This window comes from Melospiza georgiana, chromosome 2, assembly GCF_028018845.1.
Source record: "Melospiza georgiana isolate bMelGeo1 chromosome 2, bMelGeo1.pri, whole genome shotgun sequence".
Classification (NCBI taxonomy): Eukaryota; Metazoa; Chordata; class Aves; order Passeriformes; family Passerellidae; genus Melospiza; species Melospiza georgiana.
The window spans coordinates 31859541-31878148 of record NC_080431.1 but is presented as its reverse complement, the minus strand read 5'-3'; the positions used below and the strand labels follow the sequence as shown (position 1 = coordinate 31878148).

The window sequence follows — 18608 nt, the reverse complement described above, 5'->3', positions numbered from 1 at the left end:
AGTCCCTGCCCTGGTGCAGGCAGGGCTGGGAGGCAAATGCCACTGTAACCCCATCCTCTGCAGGCTGTCCGGAGCCTGTCTGGTGCTGCTGAGCTGGTTCCTGTGCTGCACAGGAGAACCCCCGTGGCTGGCTGTCCTTGCAGGTGGCAGTGCCCTGCAGCTGCACCCATGCAGTCCATGCAGTCCCCACCGCTGGCCGTGCTGGTGCTGAGCCTGCCTGGGACCGTTGGGTGCAGGGACATGGCCCCAGGTATGGTCAATACTCCTTGGTGGCCAACAGCAGCTCCCAGGAGCCTAGTGTGGCACAGGGATGAGCACCTCTATCCATTTTCCACCCTTCAGCCCCCGGGCAGTGCAGGTGGGGGCACCGGACACACCAAAGCAAGCCTAAGGCATTTGTGTTGTTTCTCTGAAAAGGCTGATCTGAGCCAATTTATTCCTAAGATGCAGGTGGTTAAGTGCTTTATACAGGTTTTTACATCCGCAATTATGAGTAGAATGACCTTAGAAAGACTGTGGTAAATAAATATGAACCTCTTAGCAGAAGCTGGAGGGAGTGACAGAAAAATTGTATTTTCATGGCTTTCAGAGAAATATAAGAGTGAGTTGCTGCATAGTTCACAGCAAACCTAGGAAATCCAGTGTTTTGAAATGTTAGATGTGCTACTTTTCCTCTATTTCCATCCCTAAACATTCTTAAACACTGTGGTTTGGATTAATGTGCTGTATTATATGACATGGATGGTGCTGGGATAACTCATACTGCCAGACAAATGTCTTTCTTTGTCTGCTGCTAATGGTGATGTTGTGTAGCTGGTTTTACACTGCAGTGAATGAGAGCAGTGTGTGCCATATGCACCACAGAAGATTACCAGTGGCTAACCCAAGAACACATATATATCATTAGTTTTTATGTTATTTGTGCTGTGAAAAATACTCATTAAAAACTGGGGAAAGAGGGGGCTGTCTGAAGGAGTTATTGTCAGGTAAAAACAATTTTGCTTACCTGAATTTTCTTAATATGAATGAAAGGAGTTTATCCTAAAGATACTTACAAACAGGAATCATCCTATAAATTAGATTTCTAACATATTTAATAAAATTAAAAGTCTTGGTCACTGAGAGTCAAGTCATTTGTATGACCAAGAATTCATATTTCTGTTTATATACTAAAAAAAAATCATAATTTCTACAGGAGATAAAGTTTTGTCTTGTATTTGTTTCCCACAGGAGTTTATTAGGCTGGGCAGTCTTAGTAAGTTGTCTGGAAAAGGTTTACAGCAACGGATGTTTTTTCTGGTAAGCAAGAAGACAATTTTTCTTTGTACAATGAAATGTAACTCAAGGCATCTACTAGACATAACTGTTAGACTTGAATTTTGAATTACAGTAAGTATTTTAAACAGCCTTATTTAAATTAACATAGCACATCACCCGTGCAGCTGGTTCTTAAGAACTTACATTTCTGTTCAAATCCAGTATTCTCTTTGCAACTACTTCTTACAAAGAGAAAACTATTTTTGATATGACAGTGTGAATATAATGATAAAATAATACCTCCTTGCACCTTGTCTTAAATAAAAGCAGCATCATTACAAAATGAAAAGTGGCACCACATGGGATAGTGATCATATTCAGAGAAGATAGAGTGACTCCTGGTGATACGAACAAAAATTCATATAATGCTCTCAGAACACATCACAGAACCAAATTTTTCCAGAAATCATCCAGTTCCAACACAAGTGCCCAGCATGTTGATGGATCTGCCTGTACTTGGAGATGCATTTTGCAAGTTTTGTACTAGGGAAGTTTGTCTCCTCCCACCACTTTGACGTTATGGTGATCCCACTCACTCTCTGATCCACAAGAGTCCACTGGATAAAAAGAGTCCTCCTCTCTTTTCTTCCCAGCCAGCTGATTTGCTCCAAACTCCTCAGGTTACTGCTGTTGTGGCCTTGGGACACCCAGCAGGGTGCACAGATTTTTTAGTACACAAACCCCTGAAGAGTCAGTGCGGTGTGGCAGAAGAATGCTTCTTTGGCTTCTTGTGTGCTAAAGGTGAAGGCAGTGGCTGTGTAGAAAAGCTTGTGAGTGTGCTAGATTTTACAAGGTGTTTGACATTTAATCTTTTAAATGAGCCAAAGATATAACCTGATAAATCTACCTGAGTAGGATTATCCTCAGCCTTTAAAGGCACTGAAGGGGAAGCCTCAATGAATACGGTGCCTGTTTTCTTGCATACCAACAGATACTAGATGATGCCTTGGTTATAAACATGAAAAAATCTGAGAACTAGACTCTCAAGTCAGTTGCTTTTACTGTCAAAGAAATCTTTTATCTGTCTTAAGCACCAGAATCTATTTGGAGGTAAAATCCCAGGTCAGTACTGTAGGATTCCAAATGCACGTATAATCATTGGCATAATTAAATCCCCCTCTAGTGGCTGATCCACAAAGTTTCACGAATTGCTGCTGCTGCATTGTAGAGGTCTGTGGCAAGAGCTCTGTTTCACACCACAGAGTGTGATTTTCTTGATGCAACCATCTGGTTTGAGAAAAACACCCTTTGACCCAGGTGGCCCAGTGAAAACATTCTGTTCATTTTATGGCAACAAAATGCAGGCAGCCATTTGACATGCTTTGGACAACTGTTGTTACTTGCAGGAAGCTCTACAAATTGAGATTTTCAGTCTCTTCACTTTGGTATTTTTAACATAAAACCATCTACCTGGAAAAAGGTCTCCCAGCTTCCTTCTGAATATGGGGAGTAAAAGACAGGCACTCTGTTTACAAGGGCTGAGTTGGACACACCTCTTGGGCTATCTTTTAACTATCTTTTAACTATCTTTTCTCTCTAAGCAGGAGAAAATACTGGTGAAGGACACACCTTCCACAGCTTCAAAGTGCAGCAGAGTGTGAAATGTATGAAATGTACTGCTCTGTTTCACTGCTGTTGTGGCTTGGTAGTTCTGACCCAGAGATCACAAAGGGAACATTAGAAGGCATTGAAAAATATCCAGTGGAAAATTATGGAAACATACCTAAACCTAGCCAGAAAGGAGGGCAGGGAAGATAACAGGTGCTAACACTAGGTAGTGGAATATTGTGGAAGCCAGTATTTTGGATTAATGAATTAGGAGTGCCATATAAATACCCAACTTTCCTGTATTCACTGTTCTCTTTTAATTTTTTTTTCACATACATACATGCCAGCCAACACCATTCTAATGATGCTTATCCTTGCTTTTCAGTTCAATGATATCCTGCTGTACACAAGTAGAGGCCTGACAGCATCCAATCAGTTTAAAGTCCATGGGCATCTTCCACTGTATGGCATGACAGTAAGTATTGTGAGAGCTTAAGGGATTCGTGCTTAAGTGGCCATTTGTGGTCCCATCTTAATTGCTTGACGGATTTCTACTGGGCTGAAAACAGCAGAAAGGGAGGTGTTCTCTAAATCTGCCTTGGGTTCAGCATCTGTTCCTGCAGCCTTCTGCACAGAGGTCATCACAAAGCAAAGTGAGCCCCCTCATATTTTGTGTGTAATACAAAGATTATGTGTAATACAAAGAAAGAATTTGAGCTTTCCATAAAGAGGAAAAGGCATTTTTGAGGGCTGCTTCCTCACAATACAGACTTCTTGAACATGATTCTTACAAGTAATTCATCCCCAATTCATTATAGATGCACACAAGACAAGTAAACAGTAGCAATAATCTAATTTCTATTAAAAAGGCATTTCCTAATGTTTTCAGTTCTGTATCTTAAAGCCAAAGTAGTGGGAATCTGGCGGCAAAATGTTATTTGGAGCTCTTGTTGCAATTCTTCTGGAAAACAGCCATTTCAAGCCAATAGCACTTATTTACCTCTTCTTGTGTTGTTCCAAAAATGTTTTTGCTGATTTCAAAGAGGTTTCATTCCCTCCATTATTTTCAATGGAACTTCTCACTGTTTGGTATCAATTCTTTGCTGTTCTCCTGAGAATTGAATTAAATTGTCACTACCACAGTAATTGATTTTCTCTAAACATTTGCAAGGTTTCAAGTTTTATCTAGCATTTCCAGGAATGCACTCAGTGGTCGGTGGCCATTTGGCCTGGACTTGCTCTCAGCAGAACTGTGCTATGCTACAGCTCCCAGAGCATTCCCAGCATTTAACACACCCTTTTGTACAATAAATCACTCTTCTGATAAAAATACTGCTATTTGCTTGGACACAAAGCAGACAAAGCCATGCTTTTTGTTCAAGATGTTATTGCAGAACTTACTATTTTTCCAGCTTGCAAGGCACTGTTTTTTTCCTCAATACCTAGCTCAAATTTGTTTGTGAGCATTACTCCTATTTTCTTTTCCCCGATGGTAAGAGCTCATTCAGTTCACTGTTTCACCTTAAGAAATATGTACTTCCTACAATCTGACTGCATTTGGCCTTTTACCTCTCAGATGGAGGAGAGTGAGGAGGAATGGGGAGTTCCTCACTGCCTGACACTACGAGGTCAACACCAGTCCATCGTTGTTGCTGCAAGGTAATTCAGTGGAGACAAAGTCCACATGTGAGCTGTGTTTCTCTGCAGCTGTCACAGTGGGACAGAGAGGCATCATTTTGTTTGTATTTGCTCATAAAACCATCTTCTCAAAGGTATATTCTTTCCTGAAAGCCAGTTGTTAAGAAAAAAGTGGATGGGACACAATAGAGTGGCAATTGTGCAAGCTGGAACCAAAACTAAGTAATCAGGGAGAAAAATGTAGCATCTTTGTGTGTCTGAATTTATTTATTTCAGTTTCAAATAACCTCAGCTTGTGTCTGTTTCTTAGAGTTTGCTTTCAGCTTGTATGAAAGTGAATAAAACCTGAATTTTCATTGTTAGTTCCCGCGCTGAAATGGACAAATGGACTGAGGACATCCAGATGGCAATAGACCTGGCCGAGAAAAGCAGTGGCCCTGCCCCAGAGTTACTGGCAAGCAGCCCACCTGACAATAGTAAGTAAATGCCAGAGTAGGTTTTATTCACTTTTGTCAGTATGATTGGTGGCTGCTTCTAAGCAAAGTGGTGAGAAGTGCTGGCCACAAGTCAAACTGAGACATTTGAAGTTGATTTATACACATGTATATGTATAGCTATATTGAGATATGTGCCATTTTAATGTTCTTGTTGAAGTTAGCAGAAAGTTTTATTGAATAGAGAAGTGACTTAAGCATAATGGTTTCAGGAACTATTTGGGCAGTGCCTGTCCTTGGAAGGTATTAAAAACACCAACAAAGCATGGTAGTTAGCCTTTAATTCTAACACTTGCAGAAACACATTAAATATATAAAATATAATAATCTATTTAAAGTCTGCACAAAACTATTTCTAAAATGGTGTTTTAAAATTAGTTCACAATACTGTGGACAGAATTGATTTGTTTAAATTTTCCAATTATATATGTTGTTGCATAGAGGAAGAAAGATGCTTTTTCCCTGCATTTCATAGAGTCTCCTGATGAAACTACTGTAGACCAGGAATCTGAGGACGACCTCAGTGCATCCCGCACCTCACTCGAACGTCAGTCACCCCACCGTGGCAACACTACGGTGCACGTCTGCTGGCACAGAAATACCAGTGTTTCAATGATCGACTTTAGTATTGCTGTGGAGGTATCTGCCTCAGAACCACCTGAACTGCAGCTCCAGGCTCGCTTTTCAATGACAATTTCCTTTTTGCTCCTCCTTAACAAGTACACTGTTCCCTTGTCTCCTCCTGGGAAGTTCCAGGCACGGTTATTAACCTGCCTCCTGTATTCCCAAACCATGGCATGAACCGTCACTCAAGCAGCACAGATCTGCTCCTGTAGTGCACCTCTGTACAATCAGTTAGAGCAGTAATTTTCATAGAAGCAACTGTCAAAAAAAAAAAAGCTGATGGCCTTTAGAATGTACAGCAGTTCAAACTGTCTTAATGCTTTCAGTTACAGAGGCATTAAGTCATTGCTCGAGCGGAAAGGATATTGTCTTTAGCTGCTGCAGCCAGAGTTTCAATTATGTGTATTACTAACTTACTTTCTTTACCTAGCCATCTTTTCTGGAACCTTGTCTCATTGCTCAGTCTCATCTGCTTTTTCTTTATTTGCATTTTCCACCTCAAAATAAACCCCTTTTTTACCACTCTGATCACAGCTAAGCCAATTTGATACACATTTGTTAATTCTGTACTCGACAGCCAAGGTGCAGACATTGTCTTTTCAAAGATTGAAATGAAAGATTTCTAGCTCAGTGTAGGTTTTAGGATGAAGTAGTAAGCCTGCTGAGGTGTTCTTCCTAAACCAAAGAGAGTTCAAGGAGCTCTGTGTACTTTATCACAGCCCTCAGCAAATGGAAATTTATGCTCTATGAAAATGGAAGGAGTCTTAAAGCTGAGTGGATCTGCACTCACATGGCAGCCCTCAAACATTAGGCCACCATTGCTCTAGAGAAGAGATACTGATGCAGAACACAGTGATGTAAGGACAAACATATCCACAGTTTGTGTAACTGCCTCTGTTTTTAAACAGGAGGTGAGTTTGTTGCTGAAGTATGACAAAATATTCACGCTAAAGAATGCTAACTGTAGAGCCTCATTTCTGTCTCACATAGGTGGGATTTTCCATTCTTCATATCCTTATATCCTGCAAGGGAGGAATAGTTCAGCACAGGACAAGGTCTCGTATTTTTCCCTAAAGCCAGAGGCCTTATTATAAACAGATATAGAACTTATACCAGTGACTCATTCTAATGATTAAAACATTTAGTTAGGCAAATCTAACTAGGTCTGAGATCAGTGTTCATTGTTGCTCATTTTTGTTCCTTCCCTGTGCCTCCAATGAACACAGAGCAGTGAAGACCAAGCCACCCTGGAGCCATGCGTTGTTCTGTGAAACATCTCCAGCTCCACTGCTGCTCCATGCGTGGCTGGGCCCGCTCATGCTCACCTCGTCCTGTCGGTGCCTCTCACTTCAGCATTATCGTTTATTTTCTTTGTGTCTCTCCCTCCTCTCTGTCTCTCTCGTGGTAGAAGAGCCTCTCTCTGTCAGTGACTGTTCCTCCCTACCTGCTGGACTGATCAGTGATCAGCGGCCTGTTTCCATTTCATATGTCTGCTGGTACCGAATGCAAAGCCTGTCCTTTTATGATATCCTCCAGAGTAATGAGGTAACAGAAAATTAAGGAGTACACCTGTAACTTAGGGCAGGGAGGCAGTTGTCCAGATATTAGAGAACAGGATGAGTTAAAGGAAAGGCTTTAATGCATATCCAAGGCTGGTGAAATGAATACTTCATTTGTAGTAGCTACACCAGGAACCCCAGATTTCAACTATTAAGCTTTACAGATTGTTAGCTTCTGCATTAGATAAAGAAAATGATGTAAACAGCTATTGTGATCCAGGCAAGAGCCCTACAGTCAACAAGGAATGGGAAATCCTTGATAATTCACTGAGAACCCCCTTTCATTTGCAAGGAACAATGATGCCTGTCTTTCCATCTTCACTATATGAAGAGCAGTTGCTAAAACCAGCCATTGAATACATGTACTTGGTTATGGCTGTCTCCTCCTTTATGTTAAACTATCCAAAATCCAGCTAACATTAAGGTGAAGAGTCTTTGTTTTTGAAATCTTTGAAAAGTACCATGTGAAGTCCCTCGGTACAGAGACCTCAGTCTCTATCTGCAATTCTAAAGTATGTCATAATTTTCCTTTACATCACAAGTTCATGTCAGACTTTCTGTTTCCATTCTATTTAAGTACCATTCTAAAAGAAGACAGTAGGATTAACAAGACTGAGGTTTAGTAACAGATTACCAAAAGCCACCTCAGTTGATAAAATAATTAGTGTAGTAGCTTTGAGTTTTTGGAAGTACCCAGCTGCAAACAAAAAAATATGTAAAGTACTGCTCAGCAGTAGAAAAATGCAGAAGAAATGTACGTCCAGTCAATTGAAGAATTTTCATTTACAACCAGGCCACATAAAACCAGATAAAAGCAAATAATTTTTCTTACAATAACTAGAAAGCTGCAGGCACCTTTCACTCTTTTACTTGACTGCTTTTGATCTGTTTCAGAACCAACTGTCTGGAAATCTGCTAAGAAAATTCAAAAACAGCAACGGGTGGCAGAAGCTTTGGGTGGTGTTCACCAACTTCTGCATGTTCTTCTATAAATCGCACCAGGTAACCAACTGGGCAAGTGTGAGTGGCTGGAGGTGACAGTGAGGGGTTCTTTTCCAAAGAGGCAGCTGAGAGAAAAGTGGGTATCAGTCAGGGATGCTGTGGGCTGGAGCAGCAGGTGCACTGGGCACAGCTGCACGCACAGCCTTCACTGCCACTGGCACGCAGCAGGGCTTGTTCTCACTGCTCCTGGCCCAGTTCTTTGCTGGAGCTATCAGCAGTCACAATACACATCATTCTTGAAAGCACAGCAGAGCTCACCACTGCTCAGAAGCTGTGGTAAAACTAGGCTTTTATCACTACAATTAAAAACTTAATAGTGACTTTCAAATTCTGTTTTCCATGACTGACACTTAAGCCAAACAAGAGAACAGTGGTCAATGATTTAATCTACCTGAGCAAACATCCTACTGCAAAACTAGGGGATTTCTGTTTAGAATCTCTTGGACTCCTGAATCTGTTTGAGCAGGGCATAAGCACAAAGTAACTCAAGTTGCTACATTATGCATTGTTATAGAAATCCTAAATGATGAAAGAAGGAATTGGAGGATATTCCACACGTAAGAGAGATAAAGAAATCGTTTGCCATGCAGTAACTGCACTTCAGCAGTGACCCTGCTGGGTGGCCAGCACAGCTCTAAAGGAGTGGGAATTTGCAAGCTGAGGATGAAGCTGGGTGGTGCCCTGCCAGTAGCAAATGATGGAGCATTATATTCATCAGTTTGAAAGTAATGAAACTCCAAGATATTAGCCACCTTTCCTTCAAGGAAATACTGAGGGGATCAACCTGCAGCAGATCCTTATGCAGAGGGTCTGTAATGATGACCAACTGAAACTACCAGACAATTTATCTTATTGCAATTCTGTAAATCTGGTATTTTTCTGCACATGTGTAGAAACACAGTGATCTTTAAATGAGGTTGTATCTGCTTTCCATTTACTTACGTGCTCTCTTTTGTTAAGGGCATTTGATCTCACAGCACTTCCCATCATATCTTTTCAGGACAATCATCCTTTAGCCAGCCTTCCTTTATTGGGATATTCACTTACCCTTCCTTCTGAATCTGAAAACATTCACAAAGATTATGTGTTCAAGCTACATTTCAAATCCCACGTGTACTACTTCAGGGCTGAAAGTGAATACACCTTTGAAAGGTAAGTTTGTTTTTGAGAGAAAATTTTTGTTAAATTTCAGGAGCATTCTTTCAAAGGTTAGTAGATACAAAGTTTATTAAGTAAGTTGGTTCAGTAATACAGGCAAAGTGGTTCAGCACAACTGGAGAAAGTTTTTAAAATTATGAAAGAAATTTTAAACCTGATACTGCTAAAATCAAGTGATTGGTTGTGATGATATGGAAGCAGTAATAGTAATTACTGCAAAACCTGAAATCATCCAGTCAAAATTGATCAGGCTGGCTGTATGGGGAGCTCCATGCCTCAGCCTTCAGGAAGCATGTGAACAGTAATCACAGGACACCTCAGTAACTCTTCAGAATAGCTTTGCTTCCTTTAGTACAACTGCATGGAAAAATCACACCTGAAACAAAATTACAATTTTTATAGAAGCAGCTGTTCCTACTACATATTTATGCCACTTCACCGTGTAATTTTTACACCTCCCACTGAACTTCAGGTAAATGGAGAGTCAGGGAAAAGGCACTAATCCTCCTAATTTGTGGTTTGTGATTGTTCATACAGGGAACTAATTTAGCTCTTTTATATTAAGCATGAACATGTCAAAAATCATGATGTCTTCATCAAAGAAAGCTGCTCTTAACCTTTAGCCATGTCAGTCCAAAACTATAAACAAGGCAAATTGTGGGAAAGTGATGATAAAATAAAAACACAAAATGTCGTTATCAGTTCTAGGAAAAAGAAGCAGAAATTGCAGCTAAAGTACATTTTTTTGCTCTCAGATTAATAATGGCTGGTCTCTATTGCTCGTTGCTTGGACCACTCAGGAAAAATATATTTGGTGTGTGCAGAGCAAGTAAAATCACTATTAACTTCACAAGTTTTGGGACCCATACCTGCTGTTTGGGACCTGCTGTCTGTTCTCTCTTACAGTTTTGGAAGTTGCCTTGAGACAGATTTAGGGGTGAAGTAGGAAGATGCTCCCGCAGGCACTAAAAATCAAACTGTACAACCAATAGCACAGACTGTACCTGTCAAGAAGCCCTCCCCTGGGAACTGACCTTCCTTCTGTTTGTGTCTGTCCTGCTGCCTGCTCACAGGTGGATGGAAGTGATCCGAAGTGCCACCAGCTCTGCCTCTCGCGCTCGAGCTCTGAGTCACAAAGAGCCTCACGCCTATTGACGGCCGCTGTGGTGATTGTCCAGCAGCTGCTGATTTTCTAGAGGACATTTGAAACTCTTTTTCTCCCTCCAAGTTTAGGAAAACTTACACTTTGGTTAAAGAAGAGAATTGAGTACGGTTTTGCAGAAACTTTCACAGCAAAACTGTTTTAAGTTCTCTGAATATACAAACTAGCTTACCATCATCCCAGTGGCTGCGGTTCATTTCATGTCTTGTATGTTGTCATTCTGTGCTGTTTTTAGCTTGTGCCAGTATTAAAATATTGTCCTTATTAGAGTGCCAAATGCCAAAAGACGTTTTGTTGCCTCAAAGATTGCACCTAAAAGAACTCCCAGATGACTGAAATATGAAAAGTTTCTCCTCTGAGGCAAACACTATTTTCTTCTCTTTTCATAAAAATATATTATTTTTTTTTACCATGTTAATCTGTAGACTGCTGGGCTTTTAAATGTAGATGGATTTTCACAGTATAGAATATAATTATATATACAGCAAGCAGTCTAACAGGAATGAGATAACTTTCAGATTTCATGCTTTTTCCCCCCAGTCTTTCTACATTTAATCTGCAACGATTTACTAATTTTCTATGTTTAACAAGGAAACAGTTGACAGCTCATTCTCATTTCCCTTTGGGGTCACAAATCCATGTGGTATAAATAAAGTATAGGGTTCTTACCTAACCATTTTTTTTGGTGCAAGTTGACCAAATCATTCATCTGTTGGCTTTGAAAAGTGAGTACTACTTGCAAGACGAAAAATTTTTAAAATAATCCAGTGCAATATTATTTGGGCTGTTAATGTACTGTGAATGGTTATGTACAAGGAGAAATTAAAGGCTGTGGTGACATTCTGCTGTTTGTTTTACGAACTTGAAAGAAAACCTGTATGCTACAAGAACTGCAGCTATTTGTGATTCATTTGTAGTGTTTTGGTAACTAAATTGGTCTAAGCTGGGGGGTACTATGAAGCCCCGAGTTTTCATCCTGCTTGCTACACATCCCAAATTGACTTGCAGTTTATTGTTGGAATTCAGTCTCTCCCTCTCTCCCCTGGGGCTCAGGCAGACAGAGAGTGACTCACACAACCTGCAGCAGAATTACCCATTTTGTATGCCTAGCTTCAACATCAGCTGGCTCTGCATTTTGGATAAATTGGTGGTGCTGAGAAGGTTGGCAGCACTGTATCTGCAAGGCTTAGATGCTTTCCCTTGTGTTCTAATAAACATTGTCACTAGGGTGATGTAAAACTTCCACTGGCAGAACTTTGCTGTGCTGGTAGCACCCATCACCATTACAGGCCTTGGAGGAAGCACGGTGCTGAGCAGAGGGGGCCTGAAGGTCAGTGTGGGAAAGGAAGCTGGGCAAGTTCTATCCCTGCTTTTTCTTCATCCAGCTGCTCGCTCTGTTAATGGCTTGTCTGTGTGCGATGTGTAAAATGGCTTCTTACAGCTTTGCTCACAACAAAAGGGAATAAAATACCTCACACCACCATTGTACATATGCCTGTTTCGAGACAGTAAAGTGTTCTTTCTGTTACCCCAACCCCAGACATACCTCTGTCCAAGATGAGGATGGGCTCCAAACCCTTTAGGACAAGCAGCAGTCCTCACGGCCAAATCCAAGCACATCCTGCCAAAGGGAAACTCTTTCCAGAGCATTTCCTTCAGCTGCAGGGAGACCTTCAGCCCCCTGGGCAGGCAGAGTGCTGCAGCTGCTCTTTGCCTCAGCTGGTGCCCCTGGCTCTCCACACCAGTGCAGTAATCACACCTACCCTGGAGCACTGCCTCTGGCTAAGATGTGCTGAAGGACAAACTTGGAAAGCAGGTAGGAAAATCTGAAGCCCATTTTCTCAGCTGCAGGTCCCACTGCCTTGTCCATGCTGAGCCTGTCACCCTGCCCTGTAGTAACATACAGGAATTCCAGTGCTTCAGGAATGTCCAGGAATGTGAGCACTGATCTGCACAGTGAGGAGAAGAGGAAAGAGCACAGCACAGGTGAACAACAACTCAGCTGCAGCCATACTGGTCTGGGAAAACAGTGCTGGAAAAGCAACAGCACTCGATGTTGCTGTGAAGTAAAATGCTGCAGACCTGGTCCTGCCAAAAATTGTTATTATTCAGTGGTAAAATAGTACCTTACAAGACAGGGCCCTGCCTCTTCCCTTTAGAAGTGTTGTCTCTAACAGTGAAAGGCTTTTTTTTAAATGGAAATTATATTAAGGGCCATGCCCTTAATTCAGCCAAACTGAATTTTAATTTAGAACCCTGGGGCTTGTTGAATAGAATGTTCATTAACTGCTGTCTGCTGCAGTAGTTTATTCTGAGCTCTCCAAAGAAATCAAGTACCAACTTTCCTCATTAAGTTTCATTTTTACACAAGGTGAATTTGGAAAATAAGGCAAAGACCAAAATGCAGTGATCTTTATTTTAACAGCAGAGACCAAGTTAAGCTGTGGGTGCAACTTTTAGAATACCCACCTAATCACCATTTTTACCTTTTTGTATTTTTCCTATAAAAAAAGTTGCACACAAGATTTTTTTTTCTTCTCTACTAGTGTGATTTTTAATTTCTTTTTAAAATGGAACAATTTGAACTGCTGCCACCTGTCAGCATTTTTCTAGGTGTCTATTCCCAGGGTTAACCCAAAACTGAAATGATAGTAAGAGAGTAAAATCAATTGTCATGATGCTCCTATCTTGGAAATGGGCAGAGTCCCCATGTGTGAATAAAACTCAATGTACTAGAAAGCTCTAATGTAGAACCACTTATTTTTAATCCTGATTCACATCATAGCACTGCCTGTTCAGCCCAGCAGGGCCTGCAGAGAGGGAGGGTCACTGTGTGCCAGGTCAGGAGCTATCACTAAACACATCTCTCTCAGCTGCAGGCAAACCTCAGATGGGGCACTCCAGGAGATTTGCTGCTGGTGCTGTTATTACTCACCATGAAATAGCTGCCAGTTTCCAATAATGGACAAATAAAAACAAAACAGGGATTTCATTGCCTCAGGAGGTAGCTCCACAGGCAAAGGGATCAAAAAAGCCTGGACTCCTGTGGTTTTTTCAACAAGATTAAGCATCTCCACCATTTATCTGCTGTCTAATTTAATCTCTGTTAAGATGTGTTTGATAATATACCTCAAACCTACCTCTTTTCAGAACATTTTATTTGAACAACACTGACACCTTAATGCCTTTGTAAATTCAGCTGAAACCAGACAAAAATGACAGACTGAAAGACAAGTCAGCAGGTAGGGGAAAACATGCTGTGATTGCAGAAATCTTGATGAAAGTCTCTGACTAAGGAGGAAGAAAAATTCGCTTTAGAGACAAAATCAGGTGTAATAGCCTGCCATTCCATCAGCCAAGAAAGAGGATCAAGAAAGACCTGAAAAGCCCAATCTTGCCCATTCTTTCTTTCTATACAGGACCAATTACATGGTCTTAGCCCTCAAAAGCACAGTTACCTATGTGCAGGCAGATGCACAACTCCAGCTGCTACAGCACAGGGACAACTGCCTGTGCCCTGGGGCACAGGAACGCTGGTAGGGGACAAAATAATTGGCAATGTGCCACACATACAGTTTTTAGCAGCAGAAAATAGTAATGAAGTACAACTACTGGAGTGCAGCTGTCACAGAGTTTGTCACCAGGTAAAGGTGCAATCCATGTAGTTTGTTGTGAGCACTTAATCAGTTTCACTGGGCTGGCAGGATGGAGGCTGCAAGGTGGGTTTTAAACCACTGCCATCTGCAAGTGCTACAAATTCTGATTGCCATAAAAAACCCAACACTGTTTAATGACCTTTCTGCATATCACTGCTGACACATGGGCAATAACTGCTCTGGAAGCCCAGAGAGTGTCCCCTCGAGGGAAGGGGCCCTGAATCTCATCTCACTGACCACTCATGTGGCAACATTTCATGAAACTTTTCCTTCTTTATTTCTAGGTCACATAGTTTACAAGGAGGTTTACTGTGTCGGTGTAGAGTGACAAAACTAAAATTGAAATACACGGTTATAAACAGGCAGCAACATTACAGAAAACAAGACACACGTTCATGGTCCTCTGTAATCATGCATTAGAGGTGGCAAGAAACCCTTGCATACTATTTGTCCATGGCATGTGCTCAGTGCAGTTCCCAGCACATCTGCACAACACAGCTAAAAACAGGAAACACATTTGTGCTATACCTTCAGCTCCTCCCCAGCAGCCTACAAAACCGATTTGGAATTGTCCTGATCTTTGCATGACACCTGTTCTTATCAGCACTCTGGATAATCTTCCAATGGTGACATTTTTAAAGGCAAAACACATTTCCTTTAAAGTCAGGTTAGTGTAAAACTCCTACAAACTGGTACCACAGAGTTTAAAAAGTAACACAGAATGTCACAGAAAGTAGTAAGACCTAAAAAAGACATTGCCCAACTACATTAAAAGCACATTAAGAGGCAGATGATGGGGTGCCAGGCTGCAGGAGGATGGGAACTCACACTGAGCCAGCTGCTTTGCAGTGAGGTGCCAACACACTCAGCCTCACCCTCCCTCTCCACCTGCCCCTTTTGCTCAGCAGGGGCAGAACCCCCCAGTTAGGGCATTCCACAAAGATCAGTTCTTCTTCTGTTGCCACAAACTCACACACAGTGATGGAGCTGCAAAGGAACTGTGACACTGCAGAGTGAAGTCACTGCTTTGTTACTACACCAGAAGTGTTCTGTGCCCTAGCACATCATCCTTCAGTAAACTGGCCAGCAACTACAAAGTGCAACTGCAGAGAAAATTAAGGTAAAAAAATAGATCTGAGAGTTATAAAAATGCAAGCCTTCAGTTCAAATAACTGATTTTATTGTTTTTAAACAGTGAGTTTATTTACTGCCTAATCATGAAATCCCTGACAAATAAGCAGTTCTACTAATTTAAAGGTTTGCATAAATAGGGATAGCTTGTCATTTAGTATAGTCAAGACTGAGAGAAGTACTACCTGCACAGAAAAATCATCAGTGCAACATTGTAACACAGACATGTTTTAAGCATGAAAAAAACCTCTCAAAAATATCAATACAGTTCTTTTCCTCTGAGAAACTGAGGTGGTGCTTCTTTCAAATGAAGCTCCTCTTCTGTTACCAATATAGACCTGATTTTTAAAGCATCCATACTTTTTAATAGCAAATGATTGTACTTCTACATTCAAGATACAGCACGCTTTTTTTCAGTGAATCTCAGTTTAAGATAGTCTATATTTAAATAATCTGTATATTACATATAAAAATACACATCTCTACCATAAATGAGGTCTTGTCTTCTTCTAAATGCCCAAGCCTTTTGGCCACCTGCCCTTACCACAAGTCTTATTCATCTTAAGCTCTGACACATCAAGCAAATTCTTCTACTCAGAGAAGTACTTCCTCAACATACAGTCCTGGAACACAATTAAAATTCAACTCAAAACACATATATATAACTTTTCAAATGAGTGTTCAAAGAGTGTAGCTAAGAATTTAATTCAACTTGCTGATTGATAAATTCTTGACATTCAAGCCAGCAGCATAAGTTTAAACTTCCCCAATAAGTCTCAGAGTTCTGTGCATCTCCAATTAAGCTCACTTTAATTTCCAGTCCTTACATTAACAGATGACTAGGGAACAGCTTACACTGATCAATTTACATTTCCAGTGCAAACACACCCGTTGATTTCCTTGTGCAGTCACAGCACAGGGATCTATTGAAGGCTGAATGTTCTCATATTGAGACATCAACAGGTAAATTTCCATTGCATTCTGATGCCCATTTCACAAAAGCAGTGCTAAATTTGTTTCCTCAAAAGTGAGCCTATCCATAACACTTAAGAGCACACTAAACAACATAATTAAAACTATTAATCTAAGTGGAGTTGTAAAACATTGCTCAGACTTTAGCATTGTTCAATTTATTTTAAATTTCCTTAGCCATAAAGGAAACCCATTACCTCATTAGGTTGGCAAATGAGTAATGCCTGAAAGCTTGGCCTCAAGATGAACACACACCCACATTTCTTCCAACTGTTGTTCCAACCTGGGCAGAAGTTTACCAGCTCTGTTAGCAAGACAGTGTCCTCTTACTGTTAAATTCTTAAATTAATAAATTAAGGCTATTAATATGCATAGACTAAGGGCTACCATGGTGATAGAAGTCCTGGAAGGAGACCTCACCAGCTTCCACAATGGTTAGAGTACCTGGGTTTCTTGTACCAAGCTAGGCAGATATGCCTGTATTTTAAATGTTAAGCCTTTCTGTTCCAAAGCTTCCATCCATATTTTTTTAAAAAAGTAAATATATTAAGTTACTTCACAGTCATGCAAAGCATAAAGTCATCAATTTCCTCATTAAAAGAAGGCAAAAATGCTCTCTTAGCTACTGGAATAAGAACAACCTGAATATAGTCTTGGTGAAACCAACCAAGGTGAACATCAGAGTAATACTGTGGGGGAAAAAAAAAATAGCAGCTACCTAATCAACTGTGCATACAACTAATGGACTAGTATTACTGCTTCCAACATCTATCACACCTGAAATCTGCTATCTAGAAGCCCTCACAGGAATAGTGGAAATCTTAAAATTCCGAATTTCAAGAAGTGACTCTTCCCTGGAGAAGCAAGCAGCAGGACCCAGCACACAGCACTTGGGCTGTTTCTCAGTCTCTCTGTCCAACATCTATCCATTCTGGTAAAGAGATGCACAGATCTAGGCAGCGAGACCAAATAGTGAATCTATGGATGATTTTTGTTTTATGCCAAAAGACATTAGTTTTAACGATAAAAATAGGCATGATAAAGAAATACTTGCCACTGTCTCAGAATGTACACCTTAAGGAGATATTTCAGTATAAATGAAGGGAATAAACATGTTTCACTTAAACATGTTCAGGTGAAAAAAAACCCCTGTGTCTGAATTTCACAAGCTTCACAAATATCTGTTACTAAAACTGAACTACTTCAGAATTCGCATTGGCACAGTTTGAAACTGAAGATATGAAAGAACTCATTCTCTAGGAAAAACAATAATTTAAATTTAAAGCTTTGAGAGACCAGGTGTATGAAATTTAAAACAACTAGAAGTAGTACCATAAACAGAAAGTGATGCTCAGAATATAAGCAAAAAGAAAGAAATGTTAGAGAAACAGAATAAAATTGTGTCTGTGCTGAGGTACAAATAGAAGGTTCTATAATACAGGATTAACTCTTTCAATGGCAAATACTTCACATACAAAAATCTAACTGAGATTCACTTATCACATAATTCAAACTTTACATGTAATAAAGGCAAGGCAATACTCAGTTATGGCCTGTCAAATGTTTACCTCACTAACATTATCTACAAAAGCACTTTACCATTTTGTACACAGTGATTCCTTATGCACACTGAAAGGCTTTCTTTTAAAAAAGACATTATATACATATCTGTACACAATTCCAACAACCATGCTCCATCTCTCAGTGGAATTCTTAAAGCAAGATACCTGAGGTTTCTCAATATCTTCAATTTCTCTATCACAAACATAAATATACATTTCAGATTTTACAAAAGGACACCTCCCTGGAATATGTGAATTATCATTTAAAAAAATTATAGCTTTAAGGAGCTGAAAAAGATTGCCTCCATTCAAGAGACTTCATTTTCACTCTTAGAATGTCCTTCCTCCCAAGGACTTTCCAGAGACTGAGAGGCAGAACAGCATTAGGGTGCACGCCTTCAGTGCAGACACCATGGCATCTCTGCTGTCTTGGGAAAGCCAGGAAGGAAGAGCGTGTCAGTAGGACGAAGAACTTCCTCCAGCTAGGGAATATCTGAAGAGGAAAAGAAATAGTTACTGTTGCAACTTTTAGAAGGGTGTTTCACAAGAAGCAGCAATGAAGTGATTCCATTTTATGCTGTTGAAGTTCTGGCCTTTTTCCTTACACAATGGCCCTCACTACTGCCACCACACTTTAAAGGAAGAGCCTTGGAACTGAACAACCCTGTTAGAGTATCACTGCTTTCCTAACAAACAGCAACAACCTGTGCTCAAATGTGTTACTGAGCAGCACTTAATGATGGAAGAACATTCAGTGACTCCAACTTCCCTACTCTGCAAGCTTA

General features: G+C 40.5%; 2 protein-coding genes across 6 annotated transcripts in view; one reads left to right on the top strand and one right to left on the bottom strand.

Moving 5' to 3' along the window:
- The window catches only part of FARP1 (FERM, ARH/RhoGEF and pleckstrin domain protein 1), a 201519-nt gene extending 189604 nt beyond the window's left edge, over nucleotides 1-11915 (top strand). For all 5 annotated transcript variants that reach the window (XM_058019154.1, XM_058019153.1, XM_058019152.1 and 2 more), the window contains exons 20-27: nucleotides 1231-1299; nucleotides 3251-3340; nucleotides 4442-4524; nucleotides 4867-4979; nucleotides 5473-5636; nucleotides 8075-8182; nucleotides 9183-9334; nucleotides 10414-11915. In XM_058019154.1, coding sequence (XP_057875137.1) covers nucleotides 1231-1299; nucleotides 3251-3340; nucleotides 4442-4524; nucleotides 4867-4979; nucleotides 5473-5636; nucleotides 8075-8182; nucleotides 9183-9334; nucleotides 10414-10495 — 861 coding nt within the window. In that variant the 3' untranslated portion in view covers nucleotides 10496-11915. The remainder of the gene's footprint in view (nucleotides 1-1230; nucleotides 1300-3250; nucleotides 3341-4441; nucleotides 4525-4866; nucleotides 4980-5472; nucleotides 5637-8074; nucleotides 8183-9182; nucleotides 9335-10413) is intronic.
- Nucleotides 11916-14114: 2199 nt separating this feature from the next.
- STK24 (serine/threonine kinase 24) overlaps nucleotides 14115-18608 on the bottom strand; it is a 53212-nt gene continuing 48718 nt past the window's right edge. Inside the window, exon 11 of the mRNA XM_058018300.1 lies at nucleotides 14115-18316. Within this exon, the coding sequence (XP_057874283.1) occupies nucleotides 18280-18316 (37 nt within the window). The 3' untranslated portion in view covers nucleotides 14115-18279. The remainder of the gene's footprint in view (nucleotides 18317-18608) is intronic.